Source organism: Toxorhynchites rutilus, chromosome 2 (assembly GCF_029784135.1).
Source record: "Toxorhynchites rutilus septentrionalis strain SRP chromosome 2, ASM2978413v1, whole genome shotgun sequence".
In the NCBI taxonomy this organism is placed as follows: domain Eukaryota; kingdom Metazoa; phylum Arthropoda; class Insecta; order Diptera; family Culicidae; genus Toxorhynchites; species Toxorhynchites rutilus.
In genome coordinates this window covers 189,838,562-189,865,482 of record NC_073745.1, presented here as the reverse complement: position 1 = coordinate 189,865,482, position 26,921 = coordinate 189,838,562, and the positions used below count along the sequence as shown (strand labels likewise).

At 37.1% G+C, this 26,921-nt stretch overlaps 2 protein-coding genes and 2 long non-coding RNA genes across 4 annotated transcripts; 2 read left to right on the top strand and 2 right to left on the bottom strand.

Annotated features, from left to right (window-relative positions):
- Window positions 1-744: 744 nt before the first annotated feature.
- Window positions 745-1,525, bottom strand: LOC129769797 (uncharacterized). The gene is made up of 2 exons (XR_008741975.1): window positions 1,387-1,525; window positions 745-1,325 (listed from the first exon to the last, which is right to left on the bottom strand). It is a non-coding gene; the product is annotated as an uncharacterized LOC129769797 (long non-coding RNA).
- Window positions 1,526-4,555: 3,030 nt separating this feature from the next.
- Window positions 4,556-5,596, top strand: LOC129769653 (uncharacterized). Its single transcript, XR_008741935.1, has 3 exons — window positions 4,556-4,675; window positions 4,735-5,169; window positions 5,226-5,596. It is a non-coding gene; the product is annotated as an uncharacterized LOC129769653 (long non-coding RNA).
- A 4,408-nt stretch (window positions 5,597-10,004) lies between these two features.
- Window positions 10,005-11,371, bottom strand: LOC129765318 (BTB/POZ domain-containing adapter for CUL3-mediated RhoA degradation protein 3). The gene is made up of 2 exons (XM_055765495.1): window positions 11,166-11,371; window positions 10,005-10,891 (listed from the first exon to the last, which is right to left on the bottom strand). The coding sequence occupies exons 1-2, from the start codon at window positions 11,329-11,331 to the stop codon at window positions 10,167-10,169; spliced, it is 891 nt and encodes a 296-aa protein (XP_055621470.1). The 5' UTR covers window positions 11,332-11,371; the 3' UTR covers window positions 10,005-10,166.
- Window positions 11,372-11,571: 200 nt separating this feature from the next.
- On the top strand, window positions 11,572-26,882 carry LOC129765317 (intraflagellar transport protein 20 homolog). The gene is made up of 3 exons (XM_055765494.1): window positions 11,572-11,791; window positions 26,501-26,655; window positions 26,710-26,882. The coding sequence occupies exons 1-3, from the start codon at window positions 11,668-11,670 to the stop codon at window positions 26,824-26,826; spliced, it is 396 nt and encodes a 131-aa protein (XP_055621469.1). The 5' UTR covers window positions 11,572-11,667; the 3' UTR covers window positions 26,827-26,882.
- The last annotated feature ends 39 nt before the right edge of the window (window positions 26,883-26,921 follow it).

The following is a 26,921-nucleotide window of genomic DNA, read 5'->3' as shown; positions in this document are numbered from 1 at the left end:
CTACATAAGTGAAACTAGAAATGTTGTACCTTTCTTCTGGAATATCGTTCAGATTATTGTCGATATTTTTTTAGAATCTCGAAAGCATCCATAGCTAAAATAATTCCGAAAGTATGTAGTGCTACAAATGGCAGTCTAAAAGATTTTTCAAATTTTGAATTATTTCGCCTTGACAGCAGCTTCGTGTACCAATTTGTGAAATGAAAATGATAGTAGATTTGCAGGAGGAATGAATACGCCTCAAAAACTAAAATAATGAATGAAAATCTACTTTTTTAAATGGAATATGTATTCTGTTTTTTAGAACAATACTTTTTTTGGAAGTTGTGAGTGAATTTCGAATGAAAATTGTGCCCGATAATGATTTTATATTTAGAATCCCAAGAAAACTATCTCAAAAAGAAAACGTGCCCCACCAGCGTGCAAAACAAAATAAAATGAGTAAAAAAACTTTTTAAGTTAAACGGTTTATTTGTGATTAAACATAATAATGTACTAAAAGCTAGAGAAAATAATTAGGCAAGTTGCAGTTAGTAGTTATCACACCTCTCCTTCATTAGTCTAGGGCATTGATAAGACTAAAATAAAATAGTGGGACATATGATGAAATCACTAATTGTGGATAATGAAAATGAATGGATTTTATAATTTAAAAAGTTTTTGTTTACTCATTTTATTTTCTAGTTTTTAGTACATTATCTGTTTCATTAGAATATTTCTCTACAATAAAGGCATTGTACTGTATTCTATCAGTCAAAAAATTTCATTTGATACCGATATTGAGTAGATTGCAGAAAATACATAGTGTGTTCTCCAAGTCAAGTTCGTTGGTTTGATACACATATCTCAATCAACCTTTTTTTTTGAGATGATATGGAATCAGCGATTTTGAGCGGAGGCCAAATTGGATTTTTCAAGATAAGCAGTTTTAAAATGACAGCAGTTCCTATCCGGTCAGTTCCTATTGGTCAAATTTCTATTACTGTGGGACAATCCTACAGACATACATACATACATACGAACAGTTCAAGCTAAATAAAACCGTTTAATAAAGTATATTGCTATTTTGTGATTGCGGCCATCTTGGATTTTAATTTTTCATGATCTACTGTGATCTACTATTCAAGCCCTTTCATTTGATACCCATATTAATGGTGTTTTGACATAATATGTAGTCCGCCATTTGGTAGAATTTTGATGGATTTGCATTTTTCATAAATAACCGTGTTCTGCTAGTCAATCCCTTTCATTTGATACCCATTGTTACGGGGGTTTCGGAGGTTCTATTCAGCACGCGTTTTTATCAATGTATAGCGAGCTCAAAGCTGTATTTATTAAGAGAAACAATAATTAAACAAGAACTTTACATTATTAGGTTTTACCTACATTTGATCTCCTCGTTTTAAATTCAAAGCACGACAGGATGATTCAATTATTTAACAATTTGGGAATTCAACTTTATTTTGGGTTCTATCTCTACTCCTTTTTTGTGATTAGCAAAGAATGTGTGGTACGAGAGAAGTTTTCAGAATGACAGTGATGACAGCTAGCTGTCAATGATTGTCTGGGTGCGTCATGGAGTGGCACCGTCCGGATGCGCAGGTTCAGATCAAGTCATCAGTGGCGTAGTTTGCTTCCCCCCAACACCCATATTAATGAAGTTTTGGGAAACTATGTAGTCCGCCATTTAGTAGTGGCAGCCATCTTGGATTTGCATTTTTCTTAAATAACTGTATTCTGCTAGTCAAGCCCTTTCATTTGATACCCATATTGATGGGGTTTTGGAAAACCCACATTGATGAGGTTTTGAGGAAGAAAGGGATCCGCCATTTTGTAGCGGCCTCTATCTTGGATTTACAAGATAATGAAATACGCAGTTTTGTAATGACTACAGAGATAAAGGTGTGTTCCAAATTTCAGATCAATCGGTCAACAAGAAGGGGGTCAAATTTCTACTAATGTGGGACATGTTACAAACATACAAACAGATTACAGGGCAAGCTAAATAAAACCGTTTAATAACAACGATTCCGCTTAGAAACTATGAGGGTTTTATTTGTTTTTTCAATAATTTTCAAGTCTATAATAATCTTCGCATATTTTCAAATATCTTAAAAATAGAGACATGTAAAGACAATGTAAAGATTTGGCATCCCTGATTCGAGCGCTAAATTCTGTTTTTGACGTTTTGAGGGATGCGAGTGCGAGTAAATTCAAAAAAATTTGAAGTAGCTCGCACGCCGAATCACACATGACACTAACTGGCATGATGTGTTCACACGGTGTGAGTAGCTGTACTGCAGTAACTGACTAGACCGACTCGTATGCTTACTCGCACCGTCTGAACCCGGCTTAAAGGCCCATTTATACGTTGCTAGTAGCTGACTTGACAATGAGCAGCTACTGACCCGGTGGACTCGCTTGACAATTGGTTGACTCGCCTTGTCCGTTCACACAGTGTGAGCTGCTGGCGAGAAACTAGATACTACGGCACGGGTTTACCAGGGATGCCAGGCGACTTTTCAAATGTCCATCAAATAGTCAGAAACAGCAATCAGGTCCGAATTTGTCAAATGATTGGTCCAAAATCGACTTCTTTATTGGCAGTTTTCATCTTAGGTTTTCAGTTGAATGTATCATCACACAATTTTATAGCAAAACAAACGCTGATCGTGTTTAAAAATACATACTTTGTGCTGAATTTCTTTGAACTGAAGGTACTATCCGAAAAAGCAGAAAGAGAAAAGGATTCGGGCCAGGAATTAGATGCAAAGAAAAGGAGCAACAAATACAATATTGAAGGAACTCTACGATGAGGATCCCCGTGATTACAGAGCAGTGTTGATAATAACACCTGAACAAGTGAAAAAACTGTTGGATTTAATTGCTCCACGAATACAACGCCAAGATACAGTCATGAGGGATGCTGTACCTGCAAGAGTTAAATTAGAAATGACATTGATGTGCCTTTGTTTTGGAATATCGTTGGGATGGTTGTCGATATTTTTTAGAATCTCGAAAACATCCATAGCTCAGATAATTCCGAAAGGATGTGATGTTATAAATGGTAGTCTAAAAGATTTTTTTTTTAATTTTATTTATTTTGTGAAATGAAAATGACAGTCGATTTGCAGGTGCAATAAATACGCTTCAAAAATTTTAATAATGAATGAAAATGTACTTTTTTAAATCGAATATGTATTCTGTTTCTTAGAACAATACTTTTTTTTGTAAGTTGTGATCTGATAATGATTCTATATTAGAGATTCTCAAGAAAACTATCTCAAAAAGAAAGCGTGCCCCGCCAGCGTGCAAAACGAAATAACAATTATTTCGTTTAGAAACTATGAGGGTTTTATTTGTTTTTCCAATAATTTTCAAGTCTATAAATATCTTCACATATTTTCAAATATCTTAAAAATAGAGACATTTCATTACATTTGGCATCACTGATTCGAACGCTAAATTCTGTTTTTGACGTTGTGAAGCATGCAAGTGCGAGTAAATTCAAAAAACTTTGAAGTAGCTCGCACGCCGGATCACACATGACAATAACTGGCATGATGTGTTCACACGGTGTGAGTAGCTGCACTGCAGTAACTGACTAGACCGACTCGTATGCTTACTCGCACCGTCTGAACCCGGCTTAAGAGATATGTTGGCATAAAAAGTACAGTTAGTTACTAATAAAGCGATATGCTGAGGCACCACTCAGTGTCGCATTGGAGTCGGTTTTGACCAGTAATTGGACATTTGCGACTGGTGGCGACTTTCAATGTGGGGCTATAATTTGGGCCCCGAACTCAATGTTTACAAAAATGTCCAACTAGAGGTAAAAATGTCTAATTAAACGTGTTGCATCACAGATCTGTTCAATTAGCCTTATGTCGATGTAGATGTAAATTACTGTATAACCAAATCAAAACAAAAGCCGAGACACAAAGCCCAGACAAAAACCAAACGAGCCGTCCGTCTCCGTCAATTATTCTTTTCTACAAACCCTGCCGGTCGTTTTCGTTGAACGTATGCTGACGGGTCGTTACGTTGCTGGTGTATGTGAATGTTTTCATGAGAATTCCCACAATCCAATCGACGAAAAAAACATCGACCTAACAACGACCGTAACGCTGTTACCTATTCACGATGACGACGATTAGGTATCGACATCTGGATACGGCATTAGTTTGAATGAGGCAAACTATTCTCTATCATATTAGTCGGCCCGAATCAGTTTTTATTTGCTAAAATTTGTATGAAATTTTTTTCTTGGCATAATTTTTTCAACTTAAAGTACGTTGTCATGACCCTAAATTGAATTATTTTTTATAGACGTTCAGATATTCTCAAAAAAACTTGTCATTATAATATAAAATTATCTTCAAACATATTTTTTATGACGTTTTTTCACCACTTGCAGGCAATGGTGATTTTCACTTACATAGAGTACTAATTTGATTAAGGAAAAATCATGTTCATTCATAATTTTCATTTTAAAAGTGTATTTATTCCTTCTGCAAATCCATACTGTCATGCCTATTCCCCAATATCGTCAACGCGGATAGTTCATTAGTCGAAATACTGAATAATTAAACAAACCAAATGGCATCACTGGTGGTTCTTTTTTCCACTCCGCTAAACTGTCATCTCAAACAAAAACAAATGGATCATACAACTGGTGAGTATGAAATATATTTCGGCTTTTTAATTATTAATTATTTTATCTTGTCTTATCAGCTATGAATACATTCGACTCGTTTGCTTCCATCAATCGGTAAGGTAGAAAGATGATTTCTCCCATCACCACAGTGCGGATTTCCACTTCTATCACAGCAGCCAACAACATCCGTTTTCCTGCAGCAGTAACCTACAACCCCTGTTGGCAATGCCGGGGGACAGCATTAACAGCAGCAGCAGCAGAATTTGACCATGGTATGGTATTGCGAAGAACTTTCCCCATTAGAGGTTCCGTGCTTCGCGCACATTCAAAAATCCTCTTCAGACACGAAAACTCAACAAGGAGGTATTTATCAACTTGCTCAGCTGAATTACCACCCCGGAAGAACCCGAATGCACTGATTCCGTTGTATAGTAGAATGAAAATAGGTGAGGTAAGCGAACGTAATCGCATGATATTTTAATGTTCGCATTTTTATCCGGATCATACAACTGGTGAGTAGGGAATTCATTTCTGCTTTTCACTTACTAATCATTTTATTTTGTTTCAGCTATGAATACATCCGACTCAATCAATCGGCGAGTGAGAAAGATGATTTCCCTCATCACCACATTGCTTATTTCCACTTCTGTCACACCAGCCAACAGCATCAGCTTTCCCGCAGCAGTATCCTTTAAGTCCAGGGTGCTATTCCGGGGAACAGCATCAACAGCAACAGCAGGTCCTGGCCATCGATAGTATTTCGAGCAATTTTCCCCATCGGAGATCCCGTGCTTCACGCACATTGAAGAATCCTCCTCAGCCACATATCTGTGTCATCAAGGGCAAGGAGGTATTCATCAATGTACTCAGTCGGATTTGAATCGTCAATCCAGACAACCCGGATGCACCGACTCCATTATATACCTTATTTTTATTATACATGGATTTTTATTATTTTTTTTTTTCAATAAAATGATTAAAATCGATCAATGTATTTCCTTTTCATTTTCAATAACAAACCAATACAAACAAGCAGCAAGCAGTGCTGAAAGCAGCGCTGCAAGCAGGTCGACGCCTTGCACATGTTGGCGAAAAAGTGGCGTCAAGTTGTTCGATGAATGCATATGAAAGGTCGATAACTCGATTGCAAGGTGGCAGCATTTGAGGTCGATTGTTGACATTTCATCGACCCGATCTTGGCAGGAAAAACGGAATGTGGGTTGCATGGTAGAATCATTGACGTATCGTGACGTGACGGGACGTGAACGTGACGTGTATGTTGTATGTGAATCGCACTTAATGCGAATAGACCTAGGCTTGCGCGTGAGCCCTGAATACATTGTTTATTGTTTGGACTCAATATTGAGGCAAGTATGTTCAGCATTTGCAATTACCTGTAGCCAATGATTCCGTAGGATGGTTTCCTTTGGGAAACGACGTTTGGATACTCATCCGCGATTTTAATTGCAAATCATTTGGCGATTTGCAATAAAAATCACTACTGCTGGATCGCGCGGAGCACTTCATTTTTAATTTCAGGTTATGATTTTTATGCTGATGATTTTCTATACTGGCTACAAAAAGAAGGCAGTTTAGCAACCTCCTGGTTTTAGCTGATACAGTAAGTAACATCTAATTCAACATGCCGTGGCACAACTCAGTGTCGTATTGGAGGTGATTTTTACATGTAATTGAACATTCGCGATGACGGTGGTACAGTGTCGACGTCTGGTGGCGACTTCCAATGTGGGGCCATAATTTGGGCCCCGAACTCGATGTTACAAAAATGGACAATTAGGCCCTCTTTAAATTATTTTGAATTAGAGATGGGCAAAACAGTTCACTTTGATGAACGGTTCACTCACTAACCGTTCATCTAAGTGAATCAGTTTTTTGAACCGTTCTTTCGCTCTTTCGTTCAGCGGTATTAAGAACAACATAGAATGTTAGCTGCAACCCAACATCGATAGACAGCTATTAATTGATATCGTTGGATTGGATAGTGTACGTATGGGATTTTTATTTTTTGAAATTTAGTGGGGAAAGATAAGCTGCTTCTTTAAAAGTCACAAACTGTATGTGAAAATATGTATATTGATCGACAAAAGTTTATGTAATAATTTGATGCGCACAACATATGTGCAATTTTTCATATTCTTTTTTTGGACAACACACAGGTTCCATGTAAGATCATATTTTATAATTTTCATTCAGACAAAAAAATCAGCAGCAATTTTCACTAACAATCAATCATACAAACAATCACGATAACACGTACACGCAATAGGCCAAACAATGAATTGAAAGCAACGAAAAAACTTTTTTCTCAACATGCCCTCACTATAATATTTTATGTTTACCTAATCCATGAATCGCCCCAGCTTCCCCCAGATTTTTTCTGATAATCAGAAAGTATATGATTGTTACGCGGAATTGAAAAAATACATGAAATTGAAAATATATAGTTTTGCTTTTAAAACTACGAAAATCTAATTTAATTTTTAATCCAAAATTGAGTATACATTAACAAAATAAACCATGAGTTATACCAGGGACAGGCATACAGCTGTACTTGCGTTGTAAGAGTACAGCGTTGTACAGGTACTATCGTACCATGACAGACATACTTTGGTTGTACATTGTACCGTATGTCAAACTGACAATCAAAAATTTTTCCAATTTTCACCACATATTTCAATGAAAAAGGTTTTTATTTAGTGTCTAAACTATCAAACACAACAAACAAATTTCCAATCTGAGTTATTAACTCAAGAGAAAGTCAATGAAAAGAATGTTTACCAAGTGTTTTGATTCGGTTTGTTTATTCTACTCATCACTAACCGTCTATGGCGCTGCGCACAGTACAACTGTAGCCATGTACAGCGGTAAAATAGGTCGGTACAGGTACAGCGATTGTACCGATTTGCTTGCATGGTTCCAGCGCTGTACATGGTGACAGACATACAATTTTCGAAGTACAACGCAAGTACAGCTGTATGTCTGTCATAAGTATTACATGCATTTTGCTCATAAATGACAAATCGTTTTATTTTCCTTACAAGCGTTCTCGTTATATTCATCCATTCCGTCCAGCGCAAATCAGTTCAGCTGCAAACACTTCGTTCTCAAACAGTTCGTTCCCAAACAGTTCACTCTCAATCAGTTCTTTGCCATACAGTTCACTCTCAAACAGTTCGTTCACAAACAGTTCACTCGCAAACCGTTCTTATACCATGGACAGACATACAACTGTACTAGCGCTGTACGTGTACAGCGTTGTACAGGTACCACGATAGCATGACACACATACTTTGGTTGTACATTGTACCGCATGTCAGACTGACAATCAGAAGTTTGAATTTATTGCATTGTATTTTCACCAATATTTCAATGAAAAAGGTTTTTATTTAGCGTCTAAACTATCGAACACAACAAATATGTTTCCAATCTGAGTTATCAACTCAAGAGAAAGTCATTGAAAAGAATGTATACCAAATGTTTTGATTCGTTTTGTTCATGCTACCCACCACTAACCGTCTATGGCGCTGCGCACAGTACAACTGTAGCCATGTACAGCGGTAAAATAGGTCGGTACAGGTACAGCGATTGTACCGAGTTGCTTGCATGGTTCTAGCGCTGTACATGGTGACAGACATACAATTTTCGAAGTACAACGCAAGTACAGCTGTATGTCTGTCATAAGTATTACGGAATCAGTTCGTTCCGTTCGTTCACAAACCGTTCGCTCGCAATCAGTTCGTGGGGAGAACTACCGTTATTTGAAAAAGAACGACCGCTCGTTCACTCTTTTCAGCGAACTAGTTCTTTCGTACCGTTCGTGAACGGTTTGCCCATCTCTAGTGTAGATAGTAGATAGAAAGTAGATAGAAGAGGAAGAAGAAGAATTAACTTCACCTACACTGAGAAAAATAATATGTAAATATTACGATTTTTTTGGTAAATGCTACCAATCTATAGTCATTTTCTACCGTACTAATAAACATCCCAGCAAACATTAAATCGTATAATTTTGCACGTGCTAAGTCTTACAAGAAATCCGAATAAATCATAATCGCATATAATATCAATCAAAGTATGTGTCGTGTATATTTGAAATCGCATAAAATGCAAAAACTCGATTTTATATACCATTATCAAATTAAGTCGCAATTCGGTATAATAAACATCAATTTTATGATGTACATTGTCGTAAAATATATTTAATCCGCATCATATGCGTATATTACGCTGATGCAGTTTGTGTGTCGTATAAGCGTATATAGTGATCCCCGATTTTTGAAATTAATCGTTCATCAGCTAATCGAATAGTTTTCAGCAGTATGTTATTCGATACGATTAATCGGCCCAAATAATCGATTAATCGCCAAACTGAGGGAAATAATTAGTTGATTAGCATTTCTCATTTGCTAGAAAGCCATATGGAATCAAAAAAGTGTTCATTCCGCCTGAAAATCAATTATTATCTTTTACTCACCCCTAAAGTCGTAAACGAAGTTCAATTTACGTTGGCGGCATTGAGCTTTGTTTACGAACTTAGGGGAGTGTCAAAGATAATGATTTGTTTTCAGGATAAAACTGCCGAGGCGGTACGTTTTTTTCTCTCTGAGTTTGGATCGATTAATCGACGTAAATTATTCGTTCGCTTCGATTATTGGTAATGCAGTATTCGTTCGATTAATAATCGATTTCTGTAGGAAGTATTCGATTAATCGATTAATCGAACGATTATCGGGGATCACTAAGCGTATAATTGAAATCGATTCAGTACTGTAGTAAATCGTGTTGCATGCTGAAGAAAATCATGAAACAGTAAATCATATTAGATCATAATAAAAAACATATTACATCATATTGAAATGTCAATGAAATTCTGATGTCCGGAATTATTTTATTCAATCCGCGTGAGTTCAAATTGTAGATGGCTCATTTATACCAAATAAGTTGGAAACGAGTGTATTAGTTGCTCGTTATTGACGGTACGGATACGGGAAGCACACAAATCAGCAGAACAAATGCATGTAAAAATGGGAATGCTTCTAGTTTTCATTAATTTTAAACGTTTAGGGATTTAGGGAAATTGTAATGTAGCATATCAAACAAAACTTAGAGAATTTCCAATTCGATTGGTATGCAAATCATCATAATCCGTTCGCTGTGAAAATAGTTATTAACGTTAACTTTATTTCATAAAAATGTGACCTGTTTTTTGATTTGGCACCCTTCTTGAAAGACGTAGTTCTACGTCAAAATCACACTGGGCTACATCTGAAGAGTACGACGCTGTTCAATAATCAACGAAAGATTATTCAAGTTAAAAGAAAGTGATTTTGCATTTCTTAACGAAAACAAACCAAACCATATTTATTGAAATCATTAATTATGTTCAATTGATATTTATAGTATCTGTTGCACGCAGTTTGCTTCTTCGCAGAAATAAATACTGCTTCAATATATCTTTGGCAACAATGTTTCCTTCAGCATTCGTCAATCATGTGGGATTGTTTTGTTTGTTGGAACGTAGCCTGGCTAATCCGGTACGTTCCTCTTCCTCGTCACTAGTGTACGACGAGATGCCACCAACCGCACCTCGCAGCGAAGTTGCTTGCATAAGCTCCTGATCAGGAGCGTTCTTATTCTCGTATAGTAATATGTTGAGTGTTTCTTCAAAAATGCGTGCTTCGGGAAACTCCACTTTGGTGTGCTTTTTATCGGTGGCGTATACTATTGAAGTGCAGCATACCTCAGCCACTTTTTTGCTGTTTCCGTAAAACGACCAGCAACATATTTCGCTTGATCCGATTACGTCCTTGATGAAAAACACACGTCCGCTAAAACGCAATGATAATTTATCGAACAATTCGATGTTCTTCAGCAGATTATCATCTGACGTATTCGTGTAGCTGTATTTATTGTTATGACGATTAATCAGTAACTTCACCACAGGCTTCGTCGCTGTTGTTATCAGATATTGTTCTTCTTTCTGGGACGTGATTAATGGTACACGACAAATCGGCTCAGACTCTCGGGAATCACGCTCCTTTTTGGCAAGCACTTTTTCACAAGCCTCAACCAATTCTTCAATGCAATAATACTTAGATTCAGCTAGTAACTCCGCTATTCCTTTAGTAGTCTCAGGGAGCGCTACGCTTCCATCTCTCAAAAAATTGAGAATTGTTCCGAAGTGTGACCCACAGCGATCAATGAGTATCCAACCTAAAAAGAAGTTGTATTATAAATCTATGAAAAAGCAGTTCGAATCATTTGCGATGTGCGATGAATGTTACAAAAAAATTGAAACTGCAATTTCAAGTTTTTTATACCAACAAATCTTCGTTCGTATAGAAAACTATAGGCTTCCAGTCCGCAAATTCAAACTCTCATAAGAAATCGTGCTCAGGAATTCATTCTAATTTATATGAATTGTCGTGTTTGCCACCTAAATGCATTTTGGGTATGCTGAAATATGTTCATTTATAGAATCTCCTACCTTCTGAATCGGTTAGCACTTCCATTCGACCGCTAAACATAGCCCGGAGCATAGTATCCTGCTTACAAAGCGTTCCGATTGTTGTATAGTGTAGGGATCCTCCTACATTCAATTTTACGTACTGTGATGGGTTGCCCTTGATGAGGGTTTTCTGATCACCCGACATCCTGGCTGATTCTCCTTCGTTCTCAATTTTGCCGCTTATTAGGTGAAGCTATTGAACACAAAATGCTATCAAAACCAATTGAAGAGCTTTTTTTTTCAAAAATTCCTTCTAAATTTATGACTTCATTTGCTTCTTTCTGTGAGAAGGAACAAGAATCGAAGCGATTTGTCGACTATTGTCGATATGAAAATGACGTTTCACAGTGGAGGCTCGTTAGATGTGCACACCTCTGAATGTTTCGAACTCTGTAGTCGCCATGACAACAAACTCAAAATAACATTTCTAGCAAAATAATGGACAAATCGATTCGGGTTATGAATCAATTTACGTTGCAAAATGAGTGAAGAGCTGGGCAGATCTGGTATATATATTGATGACCTCTATACTTTGCGAGTTATTGATCCTGAAGTGGCTAACGAAACTAATGATCTAAAAGAAGAATGTGAAAATTTTACAGATAGTGAGTATTGGTTGGTCAATATAAAAACAAATTTAGCGCACTCGAAGCGATTCGTACACAGCTGCATGGAAAAGGATTCGGTTTCAATGAAATGGTGTTGTAAAAGCTAACGCTTAATCCATTAGTTTTTTTTTTCTTGAGTGTGATTTTTACATAATTTGCATATCAAGTGTTTGTTTTACAGGATTTTGTGTATTCGAGTAGCCTGTAAATATTGCCAATAGAGATTTAAGCTCGGACTCATAAGTAGGTATATTTATTACCAATACAAGCTAATTCTAAGTACAATGGCGCTGCATGTCGTTGATTTCGAAGATCTGTTATCTTAACCCCTTGCTGTACGATTCAATTTCCAATTTTTTGTATCGTATCGTTAGGAGCAATCCCACGAACAACATACGCCCGAAGCTATGTATTCATTTCACATCGATACACCACGAGTGAAATTCGACGTTATACAGTCAGCACAGTCACAGTCGACTCGCCACGAAAATGGTTCGACGTGATACGTGAAGGGGATGATGAACTTCTACAGTTGGAGTTGTGGAGCAGTAGGCCGAGTATACCCAGCAAACATTAAATCGCATAACAAGCGTATATATAACATCATATGCCCTAAAATGTGGTTGGCATATAATGCGCCTAACTGGCATATGCATGCAAAAGTGGAGGCCATATACATACATGGCAAATGCTTACCGAATTTGTTTGGATGAATATGCAACTTTGACCGGCTATAATAGCGATTATGTTGAAACTGAATTGCGATCTAATATGAAAATATTCATGAATTGTCAAAGCACCAAATACGACTTTTGCCATACTCATATACGATTTTTTACAGACATAGAAAAAAAACAAATGGCGCAAAATATTTTCGTGAAATGTTTATTATAGCCTCACGAAAAAATAATTGTTTGATTGACTTGTGTTGGGAGTGGTATATAAATGTTTAAAATGGCACAGATTGATGTTTGGTGAAAACTGCTCCGATGTGAGTTCAAACTCCGGTCGTCTGGATTATCATCCACCAACTATCTCGCGCGGCAATGTGAAATTTAATTCAACAGCGGTTAAAACTTTCGAGTGCATCCCCAGCAAACATTAAATCGTATAACTTTGCACATGATAAGTCACATATAATTTCGTATCAAATCACAATCGCCTAAAATATCAATCAAAATATCGATCTAAAATCGCATAAAATGCAAAAACACGATTTTCCATGTCATCGATGGATTGAGTGGTAACGTTGTCGTATCAAATCGTATATCAGTCCAAAAAGCATCGCATATCGTTATATACGGCTTTATATGCGTACAAAATATGGCATATGCGTATATCACCTCCACAACGACGAAATTATTTCATTCAATTCGCTAGTTTTTAAGAACCAAATGTACACAGTCTTTTTGTTTAACACTTCTATACTCGCGCATAGGTCTGAGAGACCGAGAAATCGCTCATTTCTCAGAAAACATGAACACAACGACTTTGCGATTCACTCTAGCTTCGTCATCATTTAGCGTATCATATGAGTTAGTAGGAAGAGGACGTGTATCACTTTTTTCCAACTTTCGGTCTGAGACACGACGCGAATATAGGAGTAACTTTTTTGGACAAGTGACTTTTTTCCTATTTTAAAATATTGTTCAATGAAATCTATACATTAAAGTTCGCATGAATTAGTGACTCCGCAAAGCTCATGCAATTGAGCCTTACAAATAAATGAATTACATTAATGTCAGTGAAATGGAATATTTATTAAATATAATGCATAATATCATTACCGGACTATTCTTATTTGATTTCAGTCTTTTTTGACAACGAATTGAACGGATTCTTATATTATTCGTCGTTAGATTCATACGTGCAAAAGTAAAATACAAATGTTTGACTGTCGTATAGTTGTTTACTAAATACAATAGATACAAAGAATTGCACTTGCGGAAGAATTGTAAACTGTAAACTATAAACTTATCAGTGACTGATGGTTATTTTTTACAATCTAATTAACATTTCGGGGATACATTATTGTATAACATATTGGTTGAACAATATCGACACGATAACAATCCTTCTTTATCATCTTTTTATGTCCCATCAAAAAACAGGCATTAATTCTTCGTTTACCAAAAAAAAATTAGATATATGCAAATATGATATTCCAGAACCTTTATCATCTGGTAACTATCATTCTTCACATTCTTCTCCCAAAGCACACGCTACAACTGCATGAAATGAAAAAAATATGTTTGTCTCGAGCATGAAATTATGGGCCCTATTATAAAAATCGAATCGAAGATTCGATACAATCACTATCACTATCACACCGAGTAAAATCTGGAATTATAAAAATCGAGGAAAACAGCTCGATTCGTTACTCTGCTCGAATGTCAGTGGAGGTTCTGGAATATTTTGAAACGAGTTTGAAATGTTTTGGAGAAAACTGATATTCCCTCAACGGATGCATGCATGGATGTGTAATAAAAACGATATCATGGAACAATTTGCTTTACAAAAAATATAATTAAAAATATAAAAAAAAATTCACGAACGGTACGAAAGAACTAGTTCGCTGAAAAGAGTGAATGAGCGGTCGTTCTTTTTCAAAGAACGGGAGTTCTCCCCACGAACTGATTGCGAGCGAACCAGCCGTATGGCCCCGCCATGTTTTTGATGCCAACATCTCACACGTCAGAAGTATTTGTTTGCTTCAAAACAGCGATCCGCGTTGACGGCAGTGAGCTTCGTTTACTAGTTTAGCGTCAAAGAACAGCTGATTTTCAGTCGGAGTGAACGTTTTCAAAATTAAAATTATGAATGAAAATTAGCTTTTCCATATCAAATTAGTATTTTGTTTAAATTAAAAACATTTTTGTTTGCAGGTGGGGAAAAAGTCTCATACGAAAATTGTTTATGAAGATAACTTTATATTATAGAGAAAAAAATCAGCAACAATGTTGGAATTGTATGACCATATGGATGAATGAAAGTCAGAAATACGTGTTTCTAATAATTAAATAACATAATGTGAAAATTTTCATTCAAATTTTAAAATTTGAAAACCGGCTCCGTGTCTTCTAATCTGGTAGAGATTACACTAACGATTTTGGGACCCAAATTATGGCTCTAACTTGAAGTCGCCACCAGACGTCGACGTCATCGCGAATTACCAATTTACCACCATCTGACATATTGTGATGTCGATGATGAACTTTTACAGCAGAGGAATAGTGAGATAGGCGGTGACGGTAGGTAGAGTGAGATAACGATGATCGTGTCATACACCTGGAGCGAACGGTTTGTGAACGAACGGAACGAACTGATTCCGTAAGAACGGTTTGCGAGTGAACTGTTTGAGAATGAACTGTTGGAGAGTGAACTGTTTGTGAACGAACTGTTTGAGAGTGAACTGTATGGCAAAGAACTGATTGAGAGTGAACTGTTTGGGAACGAACTGTTTGAGAACGAAGTGTTTGCGGCCGAACTGTTTGCGAACAAACTAGTGCAGCTGAACTGATTTGCGCTGGACGGAATGGATAAATATAACGAGAACGCTTGTAAGGAAAATAAAACGATTTGTCATTTATGAGCAAAATGCATGTAACTCATGGTTTATTTTGTTAATGTATACTCAATTTTGGGTTAAAAATTAAATTAGATTTTCGTAGTTTTAAAAGCAAAACTATATATTTTCAATTTCATGTATTTTTTCAATTCCGCGTAACAATCATATACTTTTTGATTATCAGAAAAAAATCTGGGGGAAGCTGGGGCGATTCATGGATTAAGTAAACATAAAATATTATAGTGAGGGCATGTTGAGAAAAAAGTTTTTTCGTTGCTTTCATTTCATTGTTTGGCCTATTGCGTGTACGTGTTATCGTGATTGTTTGTATGATTGATTGTTAGTGAAAATCGCTGCTGATTTTTTTGCCTGAATGAAAATTATAAAATATGATCTTACATGGAACCTGTGTGTTGTCCAAAAAGAGAATATGAAAAATTGCACATATGTTGTGCGCATCAAATTGATGTTGATGTTGGGTTCCTGCTAACATTCTATGTTGTTCTTAATACCGCTGAACGAAAGAGCGAAAGAACGGTTCAAAAGAACTGATTCACTTAGATGAACGGTTAGTGAGTGAACCGTTCATCAAAGTGAACTGTTTTGCCCTAGGTAGTGCGGACTGAATCAAAACGGCTGTCAAAAAAGATCCAATTGAAATGTCAAAAGAGATCCAACGATCAGGAGTGTTATTTTTCTTATGATAATCAACACTATAAAAGAGGTATTGTTGTCAAGGGCAAAAATAAGTAAAATTATAAAATGAACGAACTACATTTTTCCGTCAATTGTTTAATTAACCATTGCATCTCTAAAAGACCATCTCAGCCTTTCACTGAGCAACGCATTTTTAATGTCCCCTCTCTTTGTCATAACGTTTTTCCGAACGTAATAAAAACAAACAAAGTCAGAGTCACGTAAATGTTTACTCCTGCGATTTGGAAATATTCGATAAAAAGTGGAAGGAAGAGCTGCCAGATGATTTTTAAAAAAAGTCTGTAAAAACATGTGAATGTCTGTTATAAATGTGGAAAAGTCTGTAAAAGTGTGCAGATCTATAGAAATGTCTTTTAACGTTAATTTTCACTTATTCATTAATACTTTGTACATCACGATGCACGTAAGATTGTATTCTGTATATATATATATACAGCCATTCCATGCCAAACTAATATAGTGGTTCTCAGCTCTTCGTCAAAAGTGGTAATTTTGTTCTTTATCGCAAAACATTAAACTCGTATTTTTTTAATTTGTCATTAGGGTGCCCATTTCCATTTTAGGGTGATCCCAAAAATCATTTTTTCCACTTTTTCCCAAAATGACTTTTTTCAAAAATTTATAACTTTCGAACCACTCAACCGATTTAGATGATCGACATATCAAATTTAAGCCAATGAGCTTTAATTGAGAAATATTTAACTTGCATATAATATGGATCCTATTTTTAATATGGATTGAAAGCTGAGAACTTTTGCATAAAATATCTCGATATCAGAGATGCTATTTTTTTCGTTTTTGAAATATGATTTTGCAAAACTAATCGATGGTTCGATGGCACTACAAAAAGTCATAACTTTCGAACTATTGGACCGATTCATATCATCGACATATCAAATTGAAGCTTACGAGATATATTTTTTTTTAAATATTATTTTATTATTTTATAAATATTTTTGTTTTTGTAATTATGGATTGAGTTAGTTTTTCATAGTTTTCTCGGTTAAAGATAGGAGCGCTATATTTTTTTATATTTTTTATGGAAAGCTGAGGAGTATTTACTTAACATATCTCGATATCAGAGATGCTATAATTATCGTTTTTAAGTTAGAATTTTGTAAATTTAACATGTTTTAAGTCTTCGATCAATATTCATATGTGACTAAACTAGACCTATGCTACTAGAATCCAATCTTCCCGCAAGTGTGAGTTTTGCTTATTGGCTTCAATTTAATATATCGATCATCTAAATCGGTTCAGTAGTTCAAATGTTATGATTTTTTGCAGAAAGTTATTTTTGGACAAATGGGGAAAATGATTTTTTTTTAAAATCATATCTAAAAAACGAAAAAATAGCAACCCTGATATCGAGATATGTTGTGTAAAAAATCCTCAGCTTTCAAGAAAAAATATAAAAATATATAGCGCCCTCTAGTCCAAAGTCATAAAAAAATAAAAAACGACTACAATCAATAATTACTAAAATATAATTATGTTTTTCGCAAGTTAAATATTTTTTCATAAAAGGCTAGGTCAATTTTATATGTCGATCATCTAAATCGATTCAGTGATTCAAATGTTATTAATTTTCATTTCATTCATTTCAATGATTTTTCGGACCACTTAATAACTTATGTGCTGTAAGTGTGTTTAAATGTTTCAACGATCTACACATACATACATACACATACATACACAAACATACGCGTTGTTAATTTTTATAAAACACAGTATTTCTCCGTTGATATATTGGACATCCACCAAGGCTTGCGGTCTTGTCGTTTTTATTTTTAAAAAAATGCAGTGTATATTTTCCATCCGCCATGCAAGGCTATACAAGTTTTAGACCACCACACGGCCATGAACCATGTCTGTCGTAACAATATCGAACAGTAACCCATATTTCGTCATAAGCAGACCCGAAAGCAAATGTAAGTTGTTGAAAATAGAATGAAAATTTTTATTCGATGTTGTTTAAATACATAGGTTGCATAGTCCTGACCCTAACTTAACTATTTTTCAATAAATCTCCTTGCATTTCAGCAAAACAATCTTGTCTAGAACAGAAAATAATTATCAGAGACAATTTTCGTTCAAGATTTTTCCTTACCTGCAGAGAATGCAATTGTTCATTAATTGTGAATAACCGTATCCTCTTTTTCGTCTGCAATGATGTCAAGGCAAAAGTACTTATGTGTATGAGTTCCAAACATCATACACACCAGTTGGGCCAACAAGAAGGACTGCCGGGCCGCAGGTTGAGTATCGCTGGTCTAACGTCATGTGTATTGATATATACTAAATATAATAACTTTTCTGTATTAAAACTATGGAAAAATGTCATATGGTGAGTCAAATATTTTTGATGTGATGAATAGATGTGATGAATGTTTTACAGATATGTCTGTAAATTTACAAACATATTTGTAAATCTGGCATCTCTGGTGGTCTGAGAATTTATTGCAAGAAATCGCTTGAAAACATGCAAGAATTTGCTTGAGAATGAAGTGGATTGAGTCCGCACCACTTAGGTTTTGCCCATCTCTAATTTGAACTGCCTCCACAAATACCTCGAGCAATGTTTACATTCGCTTTCATTGGTTCAACGAGTCGTTAAAACTGGTGGTGATTTGTCTGTCCACTCATTTTCAGCCACTGAAATATGCGCTGGAAGTAAGTTCTGCATTGTAAATGATAACATGATTAATATTAATAATGCTGGATTGAACACTTACCTTGTATAGACTATTCTGGCAGCACCGTAAAACAAATACTTATCAAAACAAACGAACATGTGTTGAAAATTGCCTATATTTAAGCGCTCCTGAAATGTTTCCCAAAGGAAAATATCAGGGACGCAAACCAAAACAAAATAATTCTCTGAAGATATGTAACAAGTGAACCAAACAACTCGAAAAGTTGTGACACTTGCATCGATAGCTATCACTCGCTCGATGCTATCGAATTGCTCGATTTCTATAATAGTAAAAAAAAGCTAACGAGCAAAATTCTTATCGCCTCGATTTCTATAATAGGGCCCTATGGCACGTTCTGATTCTTACACCAATAAAACCTCAATCGATTAATACGTTTGTATATTATTTTATAGCTCTTTATACTTTCATGAATTATATTCAGTTGTTTACTTTCAATTAATAACAGGAAAAAAGTCAAATTTCGTTATTTGTGTTGGAGTATCAAAAATTACTCTGTTTTGAGGAGGTTGAATTAGAGACTATTAAAACTGAATGAAGATGAAGAAAACATACTTTCTGGAGTTTTTTCGTTTAATTATATCCTCTTCTTAAAAAAAATCCAATAAAGCCTAAAAAATATACAATAGCAATATTACAGAGAAGTTCAACTTTCGGTCCGTGACGCCGTGCGCGAGTATACGTGTTATGATTTTGCACGCGAGTACAGAAGGGTTAATACCTTAGTTTGAAGGAGATGATTTTCTCAAAAATATCACAACAAATACCTCAAAGAATCAGCTACATTTCGGAAACCGATTTGAAACTTTGAGAATGATTTTTGCATTTCTGCAACCGTTCGATTTAAAGCCAATTGACATATGTGTTGGCGCGATCCTCAGCGCCAAGGCAGTGGACTGTATTACCGGGAGACTCTTTAACTGTATGGAAATAACTCTTCTTCCGAGAAAGACAGGCAATAGTTTCCACAGCAGTCTACTCAGCTAGATCTCAATGGTGCAAATGGTTTTCTTGGACGGCAAGAGTGAACTAAGGAAGTCAGATAACGCGTGTAAACTGAATGAACAAGCTCTGTTCAGTTCAGTTCAGTTTTTGGTTTAATGAACTTTAACCCGATGGCCATTCGTCCCTGACACGAACATGCACTTTCTTTCTTTCTTTCTTTGTTTTTAAGAGGCTTTAAACTTTGCAGTTCATTCGCCTCTATCACAAGCACTCAACCGCCACCTCTTTTTATGTGGTTGTGAACGGTGGCGTTAGCGATGTATATTGGTTTGTCGGTGCACGGTGATGTCGGTGATGTATGTCCCCCGAATGCGCTCGATGCAAATATAAGAAGCTTGCCTTGTTGTAAAACCGTATCCAATTTAGGCCGTCCTCACACGAGTCAACTGAAACTCAACCTCAGCTGTATAACTTGAATTCAACTTCGATTCACACACGAAGAAACTTGAAATTGACAAGTATCATTAAGTTTTTTCTGTCATTTTTAGAGAATAATCTGATTCTGGAACTTTTGTGAAGCGACAAGGAAACTGCTATAGCGAATTGAAAATATTTTCTCTGAAACAAATATTGATATGTGAAAACGCACGCTGACATTTCTGGTTCCAAATGAATGTTGCGTCCTTTTTCATAGGGCTATCCTAATCAGATCGTAACTGGTGCGTCTCTCACACGAATTTCCCGTAGAAGTTTTCGGCGTTCAGGTACGATCACAATGTACAGGGTTTTCCATTTCGGGGACTGTGAATGGTGAGCGCTATGGCCGCATGTTAACCGATTTTTTTTGCCACAAATTGAAGATATGGATACGGATGACATGTGGTTTCAGCAGGACGGCGCCACGTGCCACACAACACGACCGAACATGGCCATATTGCGAACGAAATTTGAGGGACGCATGATTTCGCATTTTGGTGATGCCAATTGGCCGTCCAGATCATGCGATTTGAACCCGCTAGACTTTTTTTTGTGGGGTTATGCGAAAGACCGTGTCTATGCCAACTCTCCGCAAACTCTTGAACATTTGAAAGACAACATTCGTGAACTTATGACCGAGATACCGAAAAGTCATCGAAAATTACCTATTCCGGATTAAGGTGTGCGAGGAAGCCTTAGGTGGACATTTGAATGATGTTGTATTTCACACATAATGGCATAAACCAAACTTTAATTTGAAATAAAAGTTTCATCGAAATTCGAATTCTAAGTGTGTTTTATTTCAATTTACTTTCGGAATTTAAAGTTGGAAAACCCTGTATTAACTGGTATCTGGGAGATCGCCAGTTTTCGCTGATCGGACCGGCTTCCAGTTGCATCAACTGTATGTCCGAGGTATTTAATCTCCTTCTGGTTGGATCAGCATTTTGGCAGAACACGAACTGAATTTTGCCTCGCCGCTACTTTAGGTGCTAAACATGCTAAACAAGCACGGCTCTGTTTGGAGAGCAAAGGCAACTCGTTCCAGTGAACCAATCAGAATGTGGAATTTATGATAAGTTCTTGACAGGGTTTTATTGCAGATTTGTTTAAAAAAAAGCTCGTCGAGTTAGAAGTGTTCGAAATGTTTCTTATTTTTGTTTTAGGCTGAGTCTAATACAAAGAATGAAATAATAATGTTAATAGAATGTGTTCAATTCTAAGATTTCCATTCTATACCCTATACCTTTTTATTAGACAAAGTCCAATGTTGAAACCACTGCCGGCAGGAGATGTCAGTAGTGATGGTATCTTCACTGAAATGATACACTCGCACACGAGTTTCATGCCTAAACTGAGGATACAGTCATCATTCACCAGAGAGATACCATTCGCTTTTCCCTCTCACCGACGAATATATAAAGAGCCAGTGTGCGTTAGTTGGGAGAAATCTTGGTGCGAGTGAGTCACACTATCTCACATTCTCTTTGCTCTCGGGAATTCGAGTGTGCGAAAACCTGTGTCCAGCATTGGAGTACACTGAAGAGTAAACTGAAGAGTGCAATCTCATTCGACATATAATTCACACGCATGTTTCGCCTCGGTTCACTTTTTTTCAGAAAACCACAGCGTTAAGAAAGCCACTTCTGTTCTTCTTACTGTATGCATCCGCCAGAGCGTACAGGTGAACGCTCATCAGAGTTTACTCTCCAGTGAATTTCTCCGCTACACCGTAGAGAGTTTGTGCGCTCTCTTTCCACACTCTAGTGCGACCGAGAGTCGAGTGAAAAAAAACTGATCTTCCATCATCTTGCGCTCGCACATATCTAGAACTATGGTGATTATAGACCAAAGAGGAGCGCTCTCGATGAGGATGTGTGAATTTAAGTTTCTCTTTGCTACACAGAGTATATGGACATCACTGAATGTCAGGATGGAATATGATGCGGCTGACCAAATCTTCGTTCACACCAAAACCGCATATGATGAGAACGATCAACGACAATTATGGAGAATCATGGCCGAACACAGCTTCACCGAAAAGTGAACCACAACAAGCAGTAATCCAGAAATAACAATATTGCTACATCCCATGAAGTGATTGGATCTTATTCGCAACATTGTTTCGCCAAGAAACCCTGTACATAGCTGCTGTTCACCAACTCCGGGCCGCACCAATTTTTGCCAAGCCCTGCTCCACCTGGCTCAACTCGCCGGACTCCTTTTCCTCTTGTCCCTACCAGATTCGATGCAAACACCATTTTCACAAGGCTGCTGTTAGGCAATCTTGCAATATGCCTTACCCATCGCATTCGTCGAGCCTTGACGACTTTCTGGATGTGAGGTTCGCCGTAGAGTTGCGCCAGTTCGTGGTACATCTTCCTTCTCCATGCCTCATTTACCTGTATACCGCCGTATATCGTTCTGAACATCCAACATTCGAAAACACCAAGCGCTTGTGAGTCCTCTTCGAGCATCGTCCATGCTTCGTGATCATAGAAAACAACAGGTTGAATCAGACAGGAGATTCCATCGCCTTGGCGAAGGAGACTCTGTGAGTCTCAAACGTTTCCGGCAGTAGAGATGGGTAAACCGTTCATGAACTGTTCAAAAGAACTAGTTCGTCAAAAAGAGTGAACGAACGGTCGTTCTTTTTTACTGGGCAACAGTTCACATGAACTGCTCACCCAGTTCAGAACGAACTGTGTACGAAGACCGCTGGCTGAACTGTTTATACAGTTCAGTTCAGAACGAACTGTGAGCGGTGAACGACGAATTATGTATACAGTTCAGAACGAACTGGTTACGATGGCCGCTGGCAGAACTGTGTATACAGTTCGGAACGAACAGACCGCTGGTTGAACTGTACATACTGTGTATGGTGTATGGTGTATGGGAACTGTGTATGGTGATCGGTGTATAAGAGGAAGGCGAGCGAACGAGTGATAGATTAATGCTGCTGCAAGGTAAAAAGTACTCAAATTAACGAATGGAAACAAACGATAGCCCCATGAAATAAAAAAAAAATAATGTCGGTAATGTCGTTTTCACAATAAAACGCAATATTCCAGGATACGGTAGTTCTTAAATTGGATTGTTCGATTATTTATCAAATGAGGTTTTAATTTCATATTTTTAAGTCGAGGGTAAATATTTCAGTAAGATATGCGAATCTATCTCACCAAAATATACAATTAAAAACGGAACGATTCAAACAGTCTTTTTGAACAGCATAAAAAAATATGTGTCGCTGATAAGAATTGTTTTTATATTATATCATATTGTGCTCGATAATTTCGAGAAAGTCGTTCGCGTTTTGATACAGTTTAGCTATAGCAGTTATTGAAAAACATCGTAAGAAAAGCAGCGCAACGCTAGTTTTTGCTGAAAAGAATGAATCACGGCTCAAACTAAATAAAAATTTCAAAATCATAGTTTGATTTTCTATTCTGCTAAGATATTTTTAACAAAATTCGGACACATAATTATTTGCTAACAAAAAGCATTTTATGAATGAAAAGTCCTACCTGACATCTCACACTTTTTTATACTAGCTTTGGCATATCCCTCTAATGTACGAAAGAGTGAGTGAACTGCTCAAAAGAACTAGTTCACTTAAGTGAACGGTTCATTAAAGTGAACCGTTTTGCCCATCTCTATGCGGCAGATTGCCTGAGATCCGCACCTGCACCGCACAACGTTCGTCATTGTCTGAACCAATCTTGTCAGCTTTCGAGGAAAGCCGTATTTTTCCACGATTCTCTATAGCTGTCGTCGGTAGATTGGCTTCAAAGTCAATGGAGATGTGGTGCGTTGAGAATTGATACTCGCGGCACTTTTGGAAGACTTGCCGCAGTGTAAAAATCTGGTCCGTCGTTGAGCAACCGGTCCTGTGACCGACCTTATAACTTCCCACAAAGCTGCTTAATATTGGCGATATATGGTGAAAGATGAACCGAGACAGAATTTTGTAGGCACAATTTGATCGCGATCGCACGGTTGTTTTCATAATTCAGCTTGTCACCTTTTTTATAGATGGGGCAGATTACTTTTTCTTTCCACTTCTCCGGTAGCTGTCCTGTGTCTCAGATCCTAACTATGTATAAACTGTACATGTTTTGCTGGGCCTCTCTTGAAGAGCACCGCTACGAGGTGGCTCTTTTGTTGATTAATGGGCACATCAACTTCACCCATCCTATGAGGTACTACAACGTCGTTGTTTACTGCGCCGGAGTAGTCCTCTTCAACGTCATCTAGGTCTCTTGTATGCGCACTGTTCAGGTGTTCATCGTAGTGCTGCCTCAACCTTTCGTTTACCTCACGTTTCGTTCGTCAAGATGCCGCCTTTCTTGTTCCTGAACTTTTTTCCCCGCGGCAAAAATCCTTCGTACGGACGTTTGGTTTCTTGAAAAACTTCCAAGATTGACGAGAACGATAAAGCAGCTCCATCTCCTCACACTCTTTCTCTTCAGTCGGTATCGTTTCATGTTTTCTCGAGTTGCTCGTTGCAACGTGACTGCGAGTGCTGCATCCTACTCGCTCAGGAGCGCTCGACACTCATCGTCAAAATAGAATGTCTTATGAGTCGACTGGGTTCCAACTTGTCTAGTTCTAGTCTGTACAGTTTTCGTAGGGCAGGACCATAGAATATATAGAATGATGAATATACCCAAATCTACGTTGAACGCAGCATCCAACTAATACTGAAAGAGTTCGTAGGGTGGGACACACTTTAACACTCGTTTTCATTCTTATTCGCATATTTCAGGAACGTTTTTAAAACTATAACATAACTATAACATTCCTGTTTTGACGTGGGACTACGTCTAACCGGAGTATATGGGGGGTAAAATGAAGAACCTAAACACTGAACATGCAGGAAAAATTGAAAGATTTCGAATGCTTATAACTCGAACATTTCTTACTGGATCGGAAAGTTGTTTGCATCAATTGATAGGAAATATTTCTACGCTTCTATCGCCATTAATAAAATGCTATTTTTCATTAGATAAACAATTGAATAACTGTAAAATGTTAAGCGTTATCTAAACGCCCTAACTGCCTCGTTTTGATTGGCCCGATTTACGGTTTCCTCAACACATCCATCAAAACCAAGCAGCCTTGTGGAAATCGGCATTGCAAATACACGAAAGAATGGGGACTTTTGCTCTCACCGAAATGTGTTCCCTAACACAGACGTCAAAACCAAGCAGCGTTGGAGAAATTGACATTGCAAATTCATGCAGGTCGGGGGTATTTTTGTTCCGACTGAAATGTGTTCCCCTATCACAGACTTTAAATCCAAGGAGCATGAGGAAATTGGCATTGCAAATACAATACAAGCCGGGGGCATTTTTGTTCCGACTGAAATGTGTTTGCCCAACACAGACTTCAAAACCAAGATGTCTGAGAAAATTTGCTTTGCATATACATTCTTTGTGTGGATACCGACTGGACAACATCGTTGCTGGACGAGCTGGACGGCGAAAAATCGAGTGCCTTCCTCAAGGCAATAAGGGTGGAGGTGTAGTGCAGGAGTAGAATAAAGTTTTCCAATAGCCTTTCTCAAGGCTAGAGACGAATGAACTGAAAAAGTTTAAGGTCTCTATAATACAAAACCTTCCTTCCTTTGCAAATACTCGCAAACTGCGAGTACTTTTGTCTCTTGTCTTTGTGCAGACTAGAATATGTTTCCTTAACACGGTCTCCTAAACATAGAACCTGGTAAAATCGTGCAGACACTAGAGGCGAATGAAATTTCAAGTTTAAATCCTCTATAGTATAGAAAGTAGAGATGGGAGTTGTTGATTCATGCAAGCCATTTTTTGCACACCGAAAGTGTTTTCCTAACACGGATTACAAAATCGAGTACGAACACAACGCTTCGGTTCGGTTATTCAAGATTGCATTGAAGGATATGCCTTAATATCTTCTGCTCACTGAATTTCTACGCACACCATTTGGTGATTAGGCAAGATGTTGATAACCATTTGCTGCGATAATGCCTAGTGATTAAACAGTATGCGTTCCAAACGTAAAAGGTCTGTCATTAAATTTACTTGTAACGAAGCACATAATCTATCACAATGCATGAATTGACTTTACATGACATTATACAATCTTTTTACTCACAAAGCAAATATATTGAACTGGATTCGGAAATTGCTTCATTCAATGAAAAATTTAATCAACACAAAAAAATTATTGCTAAGCTGAGGTGGTCCCACGTCAACCTTGCGGTTATATCATAGATATAACCCACCCATTTTTTATACTATTTTACAGAATTAAACGAGTTTCGTCGGATCACGGAGCAATTTACAAACATCATAGAGAACATTGCCGTAGAAGTGGACCATGAAAAAATGCGTGCTATCGGAGTTCAAAATATCCTCAAAACATTCTCCAAGCAACGGGAATCGGAACAACAGCAAATACAGGTGCAACAATCAATTCAATATATTTATATCTCTAATGAATATATATTTTTGTAGAGCGAAATAATTGAAAAAATGGTTGAGTTGGATAAATTGAAGATTGAATACCAATACTTACAAAGAATTGAATCCGAACAGCAAGAAATAATCGACAACTTTTATCAGAATCAATGAAATCCGGATCTGTACTATCTACATGTTGATAAAAGCATACGCTGATCCTTCATTATATTGCTATTAATTAGTGGTTTGTGATATATCACTCACAT

Excerpts from the sequence above, each read along its gene's own strand:
- LOC129765318 (XM_055765495.1), bottom strand. The coding sequence starts at position 11,331 with ATGTCGGGTGATCAGAAAACCCTCATCAAGGGCAACCCATCACAGTAC. Across the intron at positions 10,892-11,165 it reads AGTGCTAACCGATTCAGAAG|GTTGGATACTCATTGATCGC; the intron begins GTAGGAGATTCT and ends ACTTCTTTTTAG.
- LOC129765317 (XM_055765494.1), top strand. The coding sequence starts at position 11,668 with ATGAGTGAAGAGCTGGGCAGATCTGGTATATATATTGATGACCTCTAT. Across the intron at positions 11,792-26,500 it reads ATGTGAAAATTTTACAGATA|AATTAAACGAGTTTCGTCGG; the intron begins GTGAGTATTGGT and ends ACTATTTTACAG. Across the intron at positions 26,656-26,709 it reads CGGAACAACAGCAAATACAG|AGCGAAATAATTGAAAAAAT; the intron begins GTGCAACAATCA and ends ATATTTTTGTAG.